The 16,493-nt window shown below is 37.2% G+C and overlaps 1 protein-coding gene across 1 annotated transcript in view; it reads right to left on the reverse strand.

The window, feature by feature from the left end:
* Nucleotides 1–9,008: 9,008 nt before the first annotated feature.
* LOC145692871 (replication protein A 70 kDa DNA-binding subunit-like) overlaps nt 9,009–16,493 on the reverse strand; it is a 40,504-nt gene continuing 33,019 nt past the window's right edge. Inside the window, exons 4-5 of the mRNA XM_081768400.1 lie at nt 12,448–12,630; nt 9,009–9,158 (exon numbers count right to left, since the gene is read on the reverse strand). Of these exons, the coding sequence (XP_081624526.1) occupies nt 12,507–12,630 (124 nt within the window). The 3' untranslated portion in view covers nt 9,009–9,158; nt 12,448–12,506. The remainder of the gene's footprint in view (nt 9,159–12,447; nt 12,631–16,493) is intronic.

Here is a 16,493-nt window from a genome sequence, read left to right on the forward strand (position 1 = left end):
GTATAATATGGCGAAAGAGAGAAATACATAGCTTAAGTTTGCGTAAGCGTACAGATAGACCATAATATTGGAATCGTTATGAGACCAGGACCTGTTCACTTAGAACTTTGATAGTATCTAACCTAATATGATGAGGTTGGAAAAGGAATGAAATAAAATCTTTCAATTTTATTGTCCCACGTTTATGGCGGCTAGGCTAAAGGAGACTGTGATGATGAGAAATGAAAACAGTGGGAGGAAACGGCAGAACCACGAGAAAGCCCACCCACACAGTGTTTGTCCACCACAAAGTGCATTTGACGTGAGCTGAAATCGATAAAGGACCCTAATGTTGAGGTTGGTTAGATTGAACTTTAACATTCTACTCAGCACCGAGGCTATATGAGACGTGGACCTACAGCTTAACATGAGAATCGAGCCTGGGTCTTCCGCGCCGAAGGCGTATCCTAGCCATATATCTAGAGGAAGCTCAAAATACTTTCAGAGTTTGTGTAGTTTTTAAGATCTTAAGCCTGCTTATAATAGGTATACACATTGATTGAGTTGGATCTTTGTTTAACTCAAAATACTTGATCTACTATAAATTATTAATTATATCAGTTGTGGTGTTTCTGAAATTGCAGTTAATATGAATGGTATATATTCCGAACTATTTCGTGTTGACATTTGCTCTTCTTGCACAAGAAAACATCCATTTATAGACGTTAAAATTGAAGAGTATCTCATTTTTGCCAACCCTTTTAGAACCAAGCCACAGATATATATATATATATATATATATATATATATATATATATATATATATATACGAGGGCTATCCAGAAAGTAGATTACGTTTTGGAATAAAAAATCAACAAAGTATAGGAAACAAATTTTATTATATACAGATGAAAGCCACACACAAATACTACTTTTCGACATAGTCACCATTCAAATTAAGGCATTTATCGTAGCGATGTACGAGCTTGGAAATTCCTTCGTCGAAAAATTCGGCCGCCTGCGACTTCAACCACTTCGTTACCTCTTCTTGCAGCTGTTCGTCGTCATCAAAACGCTGCATAGCCAGCCCTTCTTCATTGCTGGGAATAGGTGGAAGTCGCTCGGTGCCAGGTCGGGACTGTACGGCGGATGAGGAAACAACTCCCACTGAAAAGATTCAAGAACTTCACGCGTGACATTTGCCGTGTGGGGCCGGGCGTTGTCGTGAATCAACAAGATCTTAGAGCTCAACATTCCTCTGCGCTTGTTTTGAATTGCTCTTCTGAGGTTTTGCAGAGTTTGGCAATACCTTTGAGCGTTTATTGTAGTGCCTCTTTCCAGGAAGTCCACCAAAATCAAACCTTTTCTGTCCCAAAAAACAGTCGCCATCATCTTCCTTGCCGACATTGTTTGCATGCATTTCTTGGGTTTTTGGGGAGAACCTGTGTGCCCCCACTGCATTGATTGCAATTTCGTTTCACAGTTCACGTGTTTCACCCATGTTTCGTCACCAGTAACGATGCGATCGAGTAAAGAGTCACCATCCTTATTGTAGGCGTCCAAAAAGTGCAACGCTGCAGCCATTCGCTGATTTTTGTGGTCCTCTGTCAAGATTTTTGGAATCCATCTTGCACAAAACTTGTGGTAACCAAGCTTTTCGCTGATGATTTCGTGCAATCATAAGCGAAATTTGTGGAAAACTCAAAGAAAGTTCCGTTATTATGAACTTTCGATTTCCACGGACTTTAACATCGACTTTTTCGACAAGTTCGGCAGTCACTTTGCTGGGTCTCCCACTTCGATCTTCGTCGTGAACATTGGTTCGGCCATTTTTAAATCTTATGACCCACTGTCGCACTCCACCTTCAGTGATAATGTTGTCCCCATACACTTCACACAGCTGCCGATAGATTTCTATCGGTTTACAGTTTTTTGCTGTCAGAAACCTTATTACTGCACGCACCTCGCAGCTCGCGGGATTTTCAATTAACGCAGACATTTCAAACCGTCACAGTATCTTAACGGAGCACAGCACGAACCTCTCACTAGCACGGCTAGATGCCGACTGAGCTGCGCAACGCTCTGACCCCAAGATGGCCGCGCTAGCCCCGCCCCTAGCGGACACAGACGAAAACGTAATCTACTTTCTGGATAGCTCTCGTATATATCGGGTGTTCTAAAAATAGCGCTCACGGACCACAGACCATTATTCTACAAGTCAAAATAAAGCAGAAAAAAATATATTTTTATACCTTTCGAGCCCTCGTCTGAAATTGCACTATGTGGCAACGTCGCAAAAAAAAAAAAAAAAAAAAAAGAACCATAGATTAGACTTACCAATCTTTCAAATAGTTACATTGATTCTTTCCAGATGGCAGCTAAAGTCGATATTGATTGACACTAGCATCATTTGTTAGTGTAGCAATCGATTCAACTGCTTGTTGTATTCGTAGAGTAATGCTAATGGATCCAAATTAATCTCGACGTTGTCACATTGTGAAATTTTGATTCCCCTTAGCGGCTGAAGGCGGCCCCAGAGGGCATTCCATCATATAACATTTTCGTTTTATTTTGGTGTGTAGAATAGCGCTCTGTGGTGCGGGGGCGCCATTTTTAGAACACCTGATATATATATATACAGTGAAACCTCTCTCAAACGGGCAGCAGTGGGGAATAAAAAATTGCCCGCTATAGAGAGGTGTCCGCCTTAGGAAGATTTCAATATTTTCTTACGTAAATGAGTATATAAGGTAATATGCAATTCGAAACAAATATTTTTTGCATGAATCATATATATTTACGAATGTTGCCAAAATGTTACTGTACCCACATTATCCTCCCCCATCCAATACTCTATGTTCGAGGGATAACATAGAAATAAGATGTTATAGTTCTCTGCACTTTACACATCACTTTACTACATTTTCAGTATGTTGCTTTAATTTGTGGTTAATTACAGTCCAGTAGTGTCTTTTTTGGGACAATATGTGTGCCCGCGGGCAAAAGATACCAAAATTATCTTTTGCTTGGTTAGAGATTCCAGCGGGACAGTAGAATAACATTTCATTCCAAACGGCGGACAATTATCAATCACTTTTGTGTCTAAAACAGCTTGGGTGGGAGTGGGATGCAAGCAAAAGACATGCGAGTGTTGTTAAACATAGGCGCTTCGTCTGGATTGCAAGCAGACAGTTGAGAAGGCAAAATTCTGTCATAATACTTCCTTGGTGACATGTATGAATTACTAAAAATGTATTTTTACTGTACTTTTCAACTTGTTTCTAGAGAAAGTGTTCGTAATACGGAGGTAAATAATACCTATAAAAGATAGAAAAGACTGTCCATGTCCGTACTACAGTGTGTCCGCTTTAGAGAGGTTTGTCAATATGTTTTTTCCTATTACAGTGTTTGGGGATTACAAAATATGTCCGTTATGGGAGGTGTCCGTTAGTAGAGGTTCACTATATATATATATATATATATATATATATGGGTGATTCCACGAAAAAGGGAAATTTTCACTAGGAAAATTTTTGTTCCGTTGATGGTCGCCAATTTCGATAAAAATATCACATGCACTTACTACTACTAAGTACATGTTAATTAGGTGTTCAGCAGAGCTGAATCGTTATTGATTTAGTAAATAAAAAATAATAAACTTTTCAGCACCCACGGAGTTGAGACCATAGGTCACGGAGTTGAGATTAGTTAACACGGAGTTGAAAATTGCTGTGGAGTTGAGAAACGTGATACATCTGGGTGATAAGTTTTGGTTTATAGTGATTATGCTTATAATTTACATAAAAATTGAAATAATTTACCAATAGTTTTTGTAAGTTAGAATTATTCTCCTTATGTTGAATAAAATTCTAACAAACTAGATGACACGTAATTTGTTATACAAAAATACTCCAGAAAATACTGCAAACATATGAAAATATATCTAATGAAGGTTCCAAAATTGAGTATATATATATGAATATGTGACGTAAATAAGAAAAAAGAAATACACATACACTTATCGAATATTGAAAAATTATTGCGCTTTCAATATGTTGACTATCATACGAAACAGATGAAGTAGTCACTAAACTGTCTATTGTCTACTTCATTTGTTTTCTGAGCTTAAGTACACCGTCTGTCTTCTCTGCGTGATCAAGTCAACACGACGAAAGTGCAATACTTTTTCAACATTTGGTAAGTGTATTTGTATATTTGATATATATGCAAGGTGTCTCAAAACAATACACACATCGTTTGGGAGCTGATTCCTGACACCAAGATAAGACGAAAAGTATAGACAACTGGGTGCACAAATGCTTCCTTTCGGAGTTATAGGCTGCCGAAAACATGAAAAAAATGAACTTTAAAGGTCCATAGCTCCAAAACTATGAGACCTGCCGTAGTCGGGTCACGACTTCACTTAGGAACTAATATGTGCACTATCCAAAAATATGTTTCAGAATCCTGAGGTACTCACGAAGCAATTTTTATAGAGGGAGTTTGACTACGGGCGTATAATCTGAAGTACTCACCAACTACTTCTATAAAAGTTGTTGTGGAAGTACCGCAAGATTCTGAAACATGGATATTTGGATAGCGCACATACTAATTCCTAAGTGAACTCTGACCCGACTACGGTAGGTCCCATAGTTTTATGCTATGGACCTTTAAAGTTCATTTTTTTTCCATGTTTTCGGCAGCCTATAACTGCGAAAGGAAGCATTTGTGCACCCAGATTGGTCTATACTTCTTATCTTATCTTGGTGTTAGGAATCACCTCCCAAACGTTGTCGGTATTGTTTTGAAACGCCCTGTATAATGCACACTAAATGACAGTGTAAGGAACTCATCATTTCTGTTTTCTTTGGATAATTCGATGTTCTTTGTTAAGTAGCCCTCATTTTCCACTCCAATGAAGGAAATGTCTTGAGGAAACAGGGAAGGGCTGTTCCAGTCTACACAGAATGACAACTGCCAACGCTTTTTAAACGTCAGGTTTAGCAGGCCAGGAGAAATTCCTCCCGATCCGCGTCATAAAATTGACTGTCCGTATATTGCCCTCAGACTCTTCGACAATCCCTGAAAAGAAAACAATTAGTTGATCATAAGATTGAGACTTCAATAGGTTAAAAACAGATACCATCCATCTTGACTTGACTGAAGTTTTACCTCCGGCTACCTGACAGCCCCAAATCTGAACTTCAGCGAAACACTCCTTAAATGGGCTAGGACCCAGCAGCCGGCCTTTGAATGTGAATGACACGTGGTCACGTGTCGGTTCCTACGACCGTTGCGATGGTCTGCGCGATCAGGTTTCAGTACATCTCTACTCAAATGAGTTTTTCAATTGCCTCACTGTGCAAAGTAAACACCATTAATTTTTGAGCTCCCACCGGGAAACAAACCCAGAACCACATACGAAAGGCGAGCATACTAGTCACTAGACCATAAACGAGCTTTATTTCTATCAATATATTGACAGAACAAATATTTGGAAGAGCATGAGCATAACAAACACTATAGGATTATCAACTCCGTGAACTTGTCTCAACACCGTGGATTCCTTAGTTTTCAGATGGACATGGAGTTGAGAAAATCGAATATAATTTATCTTTACCGGTCCACTTTTTAACCAGTTCATGCGAGTAATCGTGTACGAATTTTCTACGTTAAGGCGTAGATTCCTCAAGGAAAAGAAAGTATGTACCATACAAATACATTCAGTAATAAATACCATGGTGTTGAGTATCAATTAATATACGCACCTGCTTGCCACACACAAAAATATTTTTCCTATAGCTTTTAACATATGCACACGACTTTTTCTGCTCTTCAGTCAAACATGTCTACCTTGTCTTCTTGTGGGTGTTGCCAATGTGGACGACCATGCTATCTGTTGAGAGCAATGATAATTTTTTCTATTGCCATGGAGTTGAGACGAAATAGAGGTGACAGAAACGAAGCATAGTCAAGCTTTCGAAAGTAATCGTTATAAAGGTTTACTTTCCACGAAACCGAAACATTGAAGTGTTCTCTTCCATTTAATTACCTTTAAATGATATTTGATTTGCGACTTCAGATGTAATTTATTGATTAAAATCAGTCAACTGTAGTCTGTGACAGCCCACGGTGTTGAGAAATTGGGTAATAATTATTTTTTTACGTATGGTTCGTGTTATATTTGCAAACTGTTATACATGGCATACCTACTTTGTGACGGTTACTACCAAACAAAATAAAAATGAGGTGATTCTTTCTAGTAGTAGTTTGAAGAAATGCCCGTGACAGAAAATTTCCCTTAGTGAGTCAAATTGAATGTTACAAACCAATTTCCCGTGCATCTAGGGAGCAAAATTATAAAAGGCCTAAAATGAACAGAGCACAAAGGCTGATAAAAGCAAGTTTCCCTAAGGCTCTCGTGGAAATGCTCGTTGGAACAAATGGCAACATGGGTCAAGTATACTTCGTTCGATACATTTTGGGAAACGAGACGACTTTGGAAAGAGAAAAGTGCTTTTCAAAATGGCCTCCAAAAATGGGTCCTGTTTCAGATAAACTTGCATGATCCGTAGAAAGAAAACGACGTCGTCATCCTTTACGAATGTAGTAAAGGCCACTTGGTTCATGTGTCAACACGGCAGCCGTCAGAGGGGGCGGGGAATGGTAAGTTGAATGGTAAAATGTGAAAAGAAGTGACTTTTAATGAACATTTCTATCTGTATCACTTTTACCATACCTTAACTCTGTGATCAGACTTGGGAGCATTGCGCTGTGCCATGATGCATGAAATACTAGGAAGTATTACAGTGAAAATTCGTGATGTGTCATTCTAAAAAATAGTAAATGCAGCATGACTACCAATGGTTTGTTATCGTTGAATGTTGTTATCCAATGGTTACGTCAGCGTAGTTGTTCCATTGCCTAGTTGTTCGTGAGGGTGGTTCTGACTTAAAGTAGAGGTCGCACTGAGGATGTACCCAGTGTAGTGGTGTGCACATTGTGCTTGAATACCATACATAGTATGCGGAGGAGTCGAACCCAGTAGCAAAAAGCACGGGATTGCTACGAACACTGTACTGTAAGGAAACAGCGACACGATTTCATCGATATTGGAAATACACTTACACGGACACAATGCTGTCCACCACAAACTTACTTTGACTGTGCTTATTATTATTATTATTATTATTATTTTTTCAGCAAATCATCAAAGGAAATTTGGTACTGCACAGGCAAAACAGTTTGCTTTTTTTTTCTCTCTCTCTCTCTCTAGGGGAGAAATTCTGTTTTTTGAGTTGAGTCTTGGTATCATATCGTAGTTTAGTATATTTGGTGTTTCCGATAAGATGTCATGTGGTTACAAATAGCAAATCGAACGGATGGAGACAAAAACATGAGAAAAGAAGTTGTAAGAGTGTGCATCAAATGGAACCTGCTGCTTGCCGAATGGAGGCCTGGGTGATTATTCATAAAATCTGAAATGGCTAGGCTTCCAGCACGAAAGACGTTTTCTTACAAGTTTTTTTTTTTAATGTATATCAGATGGCTCTCCTTTCCATTTACAAATTTCTGGTGACTCCCAGGGCTCTGAGGGGAAAGCAGAACGTTCCAATGATGCTACTGACATGTTCCGCTCTTCATTGTTCGTTTTTATAAGCACTGCTTAGAAAAAACTCGGAATAGAATAACAAATCAGCGAATACTAATTGGAAAGTTAATTTTATTTCAAGCCTAACAATCGAGGATCCGGAGTTTCAATCCCTCTACCATCATGAAGCTTACCAGTTTCGCTAAATGTTGGAAATCTTACAAACATAGTCTCTGACTCACTTCCAAAAGTCCCTTCAAGTTTTCCATTGTTAATTGTTACAGTAAAAAATTGGTAACGATGAAGACTATAAGCCCAAGTATTTGCAATAATTACAAGAAATATGTATTATATTACAACGAAAGAGTATTCATAGTAATTTACACTGGTGACGAACTTGTGAAATAACAGTTAAAAAATTACGACCAAATAAACACCGTGGACGATGTAATTTTCCATATTTTTTTCTTTTGATTTGTCCTTGGAGGATTTTTTTATGTGAAAATTAGCGTTTTTTGTACTTCCAGAATTTATAGTTGAAATATGTGATATCAAAACAAAAGAGTACTACATTGGCAACTAATTTATGCAGCGACGTACCTGTAAGGTAAGTAATTCTTGAGAATTATTATAATAAACGAATGGTGTAACGATGCAACCATTTATAAGACAAGTACTGTGAAGTATTTTAGTTAATTTTCGTCACAGTTCTTTCTATGTGCAAGTTGCAAGGTAACGTAGGGCAAATGAAAGATACTATGAGAAAGGTCATTACAAGGTAATTATGTAAGAGTAAGACATTTTTGTTGTTTGCATCATTTCTTTGTTAGATCGAAAGAGCCAATATCTTTCAATCAACTTTTTTCTTGTAGTCTTATATCTGGAGAACTACATACAGTGTAGCCAAACCCAAATTATCAATTAACTCAGTATGTTGTGCTTATTCCGTAGAAAATACAAAAACTCGATTTAGCGGCCGTTCAAAAATTTTATGGCCCCTGACCCAAAAACTAATTATTGGCCAAGATTGTAATCTTCTGATGCATTTTTTCTGGATCGTTCCTAAAATTCTTGTTTCATTTATTATTTGTTGTCTGATGGCATATGTTTAACCCCATGTTAAGTATATCTATATTAATCTTGTTAAAGGAGGTCACAGCAGATGACACAATTTAATTTACAGGTAGAAAAATAGCCTTCATTCTGCACTACAAAACTGACAAGCATAAAGCAAGTTGACAATTGAATTTGTAAAAATTATGATTGAGAAAGTTTTCTCTTTCGAATGATTTCTGTCTTCATTTCACAAACTACTGTCCCTAATCATGCTGATTTAAAGAACTAGATGTTACGTCAGTAAAATATCTAAATAGTAAGCGTGATAACTATGTTCTACATGAGTACCTAAAAGGATCTAAGAATACAAATGAAACAGTAATTAACAGTACTATACCTTTTTATTAATTGCATAAAAACGTTACAAATAATCATAAAAAGTGACATACATGGAAATGCATAAAGAGTAGTACTTTGCAACTTTCCTAGATCCAGGTAAGTCCAGTAGATGTAATCGAGGTAGTCACATTACCTACAAATAAAGAGTATGAAATGTTAATGAAAGAATAATAATTGACAAAAATATTAATAAGCTACAAATGTTATACGTGCTCAGTAGAATTAAAACATTTAGTCTTGAAAAGAATATAGGGTGTTAAATTTCATTTAGTTTTTTCGTAGCGTTTCAAGCTTTTTTTTTTTTTTACATCACCCACTTACCCCTCGTATGACTCCGTCATAGATCCGTACATGGTGATTTTTTTTAAAAAAAAGAAAATAGTTGGTAATTGATTGTTTATCTGACGTCATAGCACGAGGTGGTATTGGTAAAGTTATATAATAACTATAATCTTACGCTATAACTGCTAACCATATACATGAGTGGCTTCGATTGTGAAGAATGAAGTTCATTATAAGGAAGATAAATTGTCATGTACCATACTGTCTTATGGATGCAGAATAACCACCCAGTTCGATTTCCGGTGAGAGCTCCTGTGAATCGGATCGTATATTAACATTTTCGTTCCTGGGCTAACCTGACCTTGTTTGTTCCAGTATCCTGGGATTTTTAGGCCTTTTTAAAAAAAAAAAAAAAAATACAGCACATTGCTAAATAATAATAAACGCACTAGAAACACTGCAAACAAATTTTTGGACTTCAGATTTTATTATGAATATATAATTTGATGACGTAAGCAGGTGGTTTGCTACACTGTTGTTTGAAATATGTACTTTTTGAACAGACAAAACAAATTTTTACAATAGAAAAATAGTACTCCCGCTGCGTGTGAAGTGCGACCAGTGACAAGAGTGTGTAATAAGGAGCGGGAAATCTACGGGAACTGACCACTGAGTTCCGTTATTGTGAAGCGACGATTCTGCATGATGCTTTCACGAACAAGGTCCACAAGGTCGTCTATGATGACGGTTGACCTCCCTCTGTGCTCATCATCATACACATTCTAGCTATGGGACGCGTGGGAAAGTTTCTTTCTGTATGCGCCTCGTAAATTAGCATCATAGGTTGTTAAAGTGCATCAGATAGTTCCAGTAAATAATGACATATTGTATGTATACTGAAAGTACAAAGAGAAACACTGCGTTTCCCTCGCAACAGTAAATGTAGTTATTGTCGCTTATACAACCACTGATTTAAACTTTCAGATGTATAATTATTTAGATTATCTAGGAGAGAGTATTATATTTTGATACAGATTCAATAATTTTTACACAAAAACTTGGGTGAATGTACGACTGAAACATGCGATTATTTACAAAATGTAACGAACGAGTTGCAAGAGTATTGTAAAGATACCTATATTGTACAATTTCTGAGTGGTGTACCGAAAAAGCATGTGCTATATCATGGCGCAAAATTTCCGGTCGCCATCTAGAAATTTAGAGCTGGCGACCAGTGTTCCGTGGGAATGGTTTCTGCCTAAACTCACAGGGCTGCGCAGTTTGTTTCGCACGAAAATAATTGTCACTGAGTGAGAATTATCTTACTTTGATTCGAAAACTGCAATCAACAACTGGTACTTCTGTGCAGAGAGCTTTGCACAAACGTGAAGTCGTAAGGTAACATATTTTTAAACATGTATATGAATTGTCCAATGTAGAATTGATTATTCTGAATCTAATTGTCTGTTATGCCCTCTCTTTCTTTGTCAAATCAAAAACAGAAGGGGGGGGGGGGACTTCTCATAATTTGTACGTGACAGATACTGGCAACCATCATTTTTGGATTGGCGAGTGCATGACTTCGAAATTTTGTGCCCTGTAGCTATATACTTTTAACTCAAGTAAAAACAAAAAAAAAAAAAAAAAAAAAAAAAAAAAAAAAAAAAAAATGTAAAATAAGAGCTTTTTCATTAAATTCTGAATCATTTGAAAAATTAAACCCTTAAATATGATAATCCAGGAACAAGGAGAGGAAGAATAATAATCTACTACTATGAAAGTAAGAATCACAAATGAGAAAAAAAAATCTGCCGAGTAAAGATCATACTGTAAAATTTCCTTGTTAAGACAGTAGATTGAGTAGTTGGCACACGGGAATTTGGACTTTCTCCCACAACCTTTTATTATATAAGTTTTGTTATATACATATATAATACAATTCCCTAAAACAGAGCTCCGGAGATCAATACAATGTTCTCTATGTGGCCCCGCGTAGCGTAGTCGTTAACGCTCTCGTCTTCGGTGCGAGCGGTCACGGGTTCGATTCCCGGTGGGGCCACTCGGTCGAAAAAGTGTAAAACGCTTTTTCAGACCAGCCACCTTGAATGAGGTTTTCCTCATTCACACCAGGCAAATGCTGGGGTGGTACCTAACTTATAGGTCCCAGGTCGCTTCCTTCCTCCCCCTTCCCTTTCCCCGGATTGTGTGCTCGCCGAGGGACGTCATCCCTCAAAAATGTGAAGGGCTAAACGGCCTTAGATAACGAAAGCCCAGAAATCTAAATCCTAATGTTCTCTATGTAAATTCTTATTGGGTAAATGGATGTCTCTAGCCTCAAACAGCCAAGGGAAGGATTCCAGAGCTCCAGACAAGCTGTGGTTGAGGTTAGGTCCTCCCAGTGATCTAAGCAAGTAGAGAGGGGTTATACTCCCGCAGACCTCCAGGCAAGCTAAGCAGCTAGGGAAACCACAGAGCTGCAGGCAAGCAAGAGGAACTGTTAATGTCCCAAGAGCTCCACGCAAACCAGGTGGGCAAGGAACCTCTCAGAGCTCCAGCCAAACTAGGGGAAGGATATGACCAACCGAACCTGATGCCGATGAAGGTCCTGCAGTGTGTTTTATATTCTCTTCACGGACATCGGCGGAGCTAGAGTTCATCTTCGGTTACGTGACGCCTGTCGTCTGCTTGTTCGTAGTGCTAGTTGTAAAGAAGCACGTATCTTGTTTACAATACAGAACACGTGCGGAATATAACAATATTATCACTAGTAACCAGAAACAAAAGTATATAAGATGACATAGACTTCCAAATTCAATGACATTGTGATGATACAAAAATCACTGCCTCAAATGGTGTTCAAAGACACTGTGTTTGAAATCAATAACTGGAAAAAGAAATTCTAAAAAATGGAGAAATATCCTTAGGTGTCCTGGATCTATATTAGGCTGTATTATGAATAAACACCGAAAAACGTATAATTTGTTGGAAGGAAAACTAAAATAAATTCACAACACAATACATTGTACCACGTTACTCAATAGATTGTATAGCCACATATTTATGTCCTTTAGATATAACCAACGATGTGTCAAGACAGGTGTTCCTGGTTACTTATTATCAAGTAGTTAATTTTTACTCACCATCTGTGAGAGATGGGATTGTCGGAGCAGCTGATCGAGGAGCCTTGCTTTCGTTTCCATTAAGCATGCCCTCTGATGGGAGCTGAATCAGATTCCAATGGGATCTGAACGGGATTTCCAATTGTATAGCCAACTTGGGATCCAGGAGTAACAACTTCCATGTCGAGTACTATAATCACCCTCCTGAAACAAAATGAAATAGTAACATTATCGAACTTTACTCTGGAATAACAAAAATCTGACCATACACAACAAATCAAACCCTGTCCACTCGCTTATCGGGCAATTGCTTTACCAATTGATTTTCTATCGTATTGTGCTTACTTAATGCATTTAAAAAGACTGAAGTCGCAAGTGAAAACAGTACATCCAAAATGTAGTTGTTGGATCAAAATACTGGGTGCTCAAGAGCAGAATATAAGGAGACATAGAGGTCAATCCATTTTAAATCACTCAACTTTAGATTAAAAGATTGCTGGCAAAGTTTGTAAGTTTTAAAAGCTGTACTGTATTTAGAGAGTTCGAAAGAAGTATTCAATCATTTTTCAGATGTTTAATTTTTTTAAGTGTCCATTTTGTATAGGTGCGTAAGTCTCTTTTGCATTTTACAAAAGTTTGCGATAAACGTAGCTCCGTTATGTTTGTCGCAGCTCCAGTACGCGAGCAGAACGTACTTTAAAATTTCAACTTCAGGATTAACAGTATGCGAGCGGTCAGACGTGAATAAACAACAAACATATGAAGTCTCTCTTAATCTTTAGCTGCAGACAGATCCGGGGGTGCAAGTACACTTTGAATAATAGAGACGAATTGTCTTGCACAGTTTATTATTAAAAAGAAAAAGTAAAGTTACAGTTGAAGTCCGTCGGTTAATTTGGAGTTACAATTGCCGAAAAAGAGATTGACCGACGGACTCCCGAGCTACATAGTACGAGGTGTGTCTACGAAGTTACAACAGTTTTTTAGAGACACATCACCTTTATACTAAATACTAAAACGTGACAAGTTTCTGCAACTTACGTCAGATCTTATGACTATTTTGTACTTTGGTCACCAATGTTAACTTTCCATATACACCCTTTTGTGCACCCAACACTTTAGCTGCGTGCGCACATAGACTCTAAGTATTTTCCCTTTTCGTACACATTTTTTGTTATATTAAAAAAAAATGACACATTGATATTCAGTGCTTACGTCCTCATCACGCGTAAGGCCTGGTGACCATTTCTTAACAAACATCTCCAAAAATCTCTTTCATATCCTGTTCTGAATTACCCCTTTGACTTTGTCTCACCCTTGGAAGTTTCTCCTACAATATTCACTGTTAATAGGAATTTTCCATTGAGAATATCCTATCATTTGGATTTAAGAACACACAAAACACACATATTGAACAGATGAAATAAACGAAACATACATATATATACAATATAAACAAATGGTAACTTCTCAATTACGAAGGGGAGATCGGCCGTCCTTTTAACATCCCATAGCATAATTAAATATGATTAACCAACAATAGCAATCACATAATATTCAATTAAAGAAAAGAAAAATACAATAATAAGATGTACGGCTGTGACATGTTTAAAGGTATTAATTTCAAACAAAAACCATTTGAAAAAGAATCACAAGTTCAACATTTTATGTCCAGTGCATACTTAAGCCTACTACGCTGCAAATGTCTTTTTAAGAAAAATGTTAAAAGTTAAAGTGTGAGAAACGCAAATTCTCATTTTTAAAATCTAAAATTTTAAAGAAAGAAAAAAAAAATAAAACTCACCGTAGATCTATGTTACAAAATGCTATACAACTTGCTCTTACATCAAAATTAATATCTTTAAAACAGCAAACAGTAAAAATTAAACATAATTGTGCTACTATATACACCGACAATTGTAAAAACGAAAGGTAACACATAATGATTAATAAGTGTTTCAGTCCTCTATACTTAGATTTTGCCATAATCCCAATCACACACTAATGAACAAAACTGGACATTAAATGCTCTAATTTTTTCTCTCTCCTTCAAATAGTTTTTGTTTGAAACCAATATCTTCAAAAATAATGGCGCTACAACATTTACCGCAAACTATTGTCAAGTGCAAAATAGGCTTACACATCTCTACAAAATGGAAGCTCAAGAAAGAACTAAATATCTCAAAATTTATAAATGTTTGATTTCAGTCTCTAAATATAGTACAATTTTGAGTCCAAAAATTTAAAAAATAATAATAATAACAAATTTTGTCACTAACCATCACTGGTTGATTTGATATCGATTAACCCGAACACAAACCAATAGGTTTTATCGGGAATCGCAGCTTTCTTTCCCTTCTTCTTCTTTTTAATTAATTTTAATAATAATAATAATAATAATAATAATAATTTAATTGCATAATATTCCACTTTAGATACAGCAAAATTACAAATTGAACTACCATTTTAGATATGCTCTATGTTGTAAGTCTAGTCCACTAAAAATTCTTTATTCACATGAACTACTACTTTTTTATTGTTATTTCTTGTCAAGTTTGGAATAGAAACCTCAGCAGTAGCGTAAATATAACATCGTAGAACTATAAATAATCCTATAAATGCGATATACAGGGTAGTTTCCGTCTGTTACAGAGGAATGACTGTGCGGTAATTTTAATATATGGAGTGGCAACTGTCAATAGTTTCAGCCAGCTAGGCGCTAGATGTAGGTTAACACAAATGGCGACCCGTTTGGAAAACTGGTCTCGCGAAGAAATACGCTCAGTTATTCAACTTCTGTGGTCGAAACATGTAAGTGCGTCTAAAATTCACCGGCAACAGGAAGAGTTTACGATGAGACTATAATGTCTCCTCAGCATGTCGCACAATGGCATTGAAAGTTTGCGGCTGGTAGAGAAAACGCCCGCATACAACCCAGAGGACCACCACGTTGTTGAAGCAGTTTCACCGCGACATCATAGACCGTATACAGCCCGGACCTCGCTTCAAGCGACTTTCACTTGTTTTCGCACTTGAAAGAGCACCTAGGAGGCCGTCACTTCGCTTCAGATGAGGAAGCAGGGTGTCTACTAAACTTCCAAAATGAAATTTCGTGACTTTTTCGTGACCTTTTCTTTACCAAGTTATAAAATTTCGTAACATTCTCAAGAGCGAATTTGGTTGTGAATTAGGCCGAATTTCCACCCATGCGGTAGACACGTGATTTGCTTGCGATTTGGAGCGTCTAAAGCCGACCATAGACATTTTTGGTGATGAATTTTGACGTTTTATAGAACAAAATATTCCAATCCGTACTTACATATGTGCAGTTAAGAAAAATCGTGACCCAAAAGCTAAATTTCTTGACTTTTATGACTGCTTTCTGATTTCGTGACAGACAGACACCCTGGGAAGTTAAACACTTCGTGACAACGTGGCTGAAAATGCAAGGACAAGAATTTTACCAGGACGGAATCTTCAAATCTATCCACGAAGTGATAAGTGCCTAAACCGCTATGGACACTATGTCGAATAATAACCCAAGTTTGTATTATCTGTTGGTTGTATGAAATAATATATACACATTTCACTCCAGGCTTTGTAACCTAACTTTCTGATCACTCCTCGGAACTTTTAAACTAATGGATAGAAAACGCTGAAATTTTGCACCATGCCAAGGGGACGCTATTTGACATACTCTGCAATGCCACCGGATTAACAGTGTACCCAACCAAACATAAATTTGTGTTCTTCAAATGCCACTACGTCAGATTCCATATTAAATCACACACATTAAACATACAATACCACGATTATTGTTCAGTGTTGCAAACTACATTATAGTATTACAAACGTCCAAATTTTGGAGGCCTCTACAACAGTAAGAACGCAAGTGAGACGGATGGAACAACGCACATCGAAAATATTTTTAGTGTCAAGTACTGCGATCATGATATGAGATATTTCAGACTAGCGTCAATTACCTCCTTCGCTGAGTTAAAAATAAGAAAAATAAATAATATGTTCCGTTAGTTAGTCACTTTATACTATTACTGAAGCGGTCTCTG

The sequence above is a fragment of the Thermobia domestica genome, chromosome 8 (assembly GCF_964235325.1).
Source record: "Thermobia domestica chromosome 8, izTheDome1.hap1.1, whole genome shotgun sequence".
In the NCBI taxonomy this organism is placed as follows: Eukaryota; Metazoa; Arthropoda; class Insecta; order Zygentoma; family Lepismatidae; genus Thermobia; species Thermobia domestica.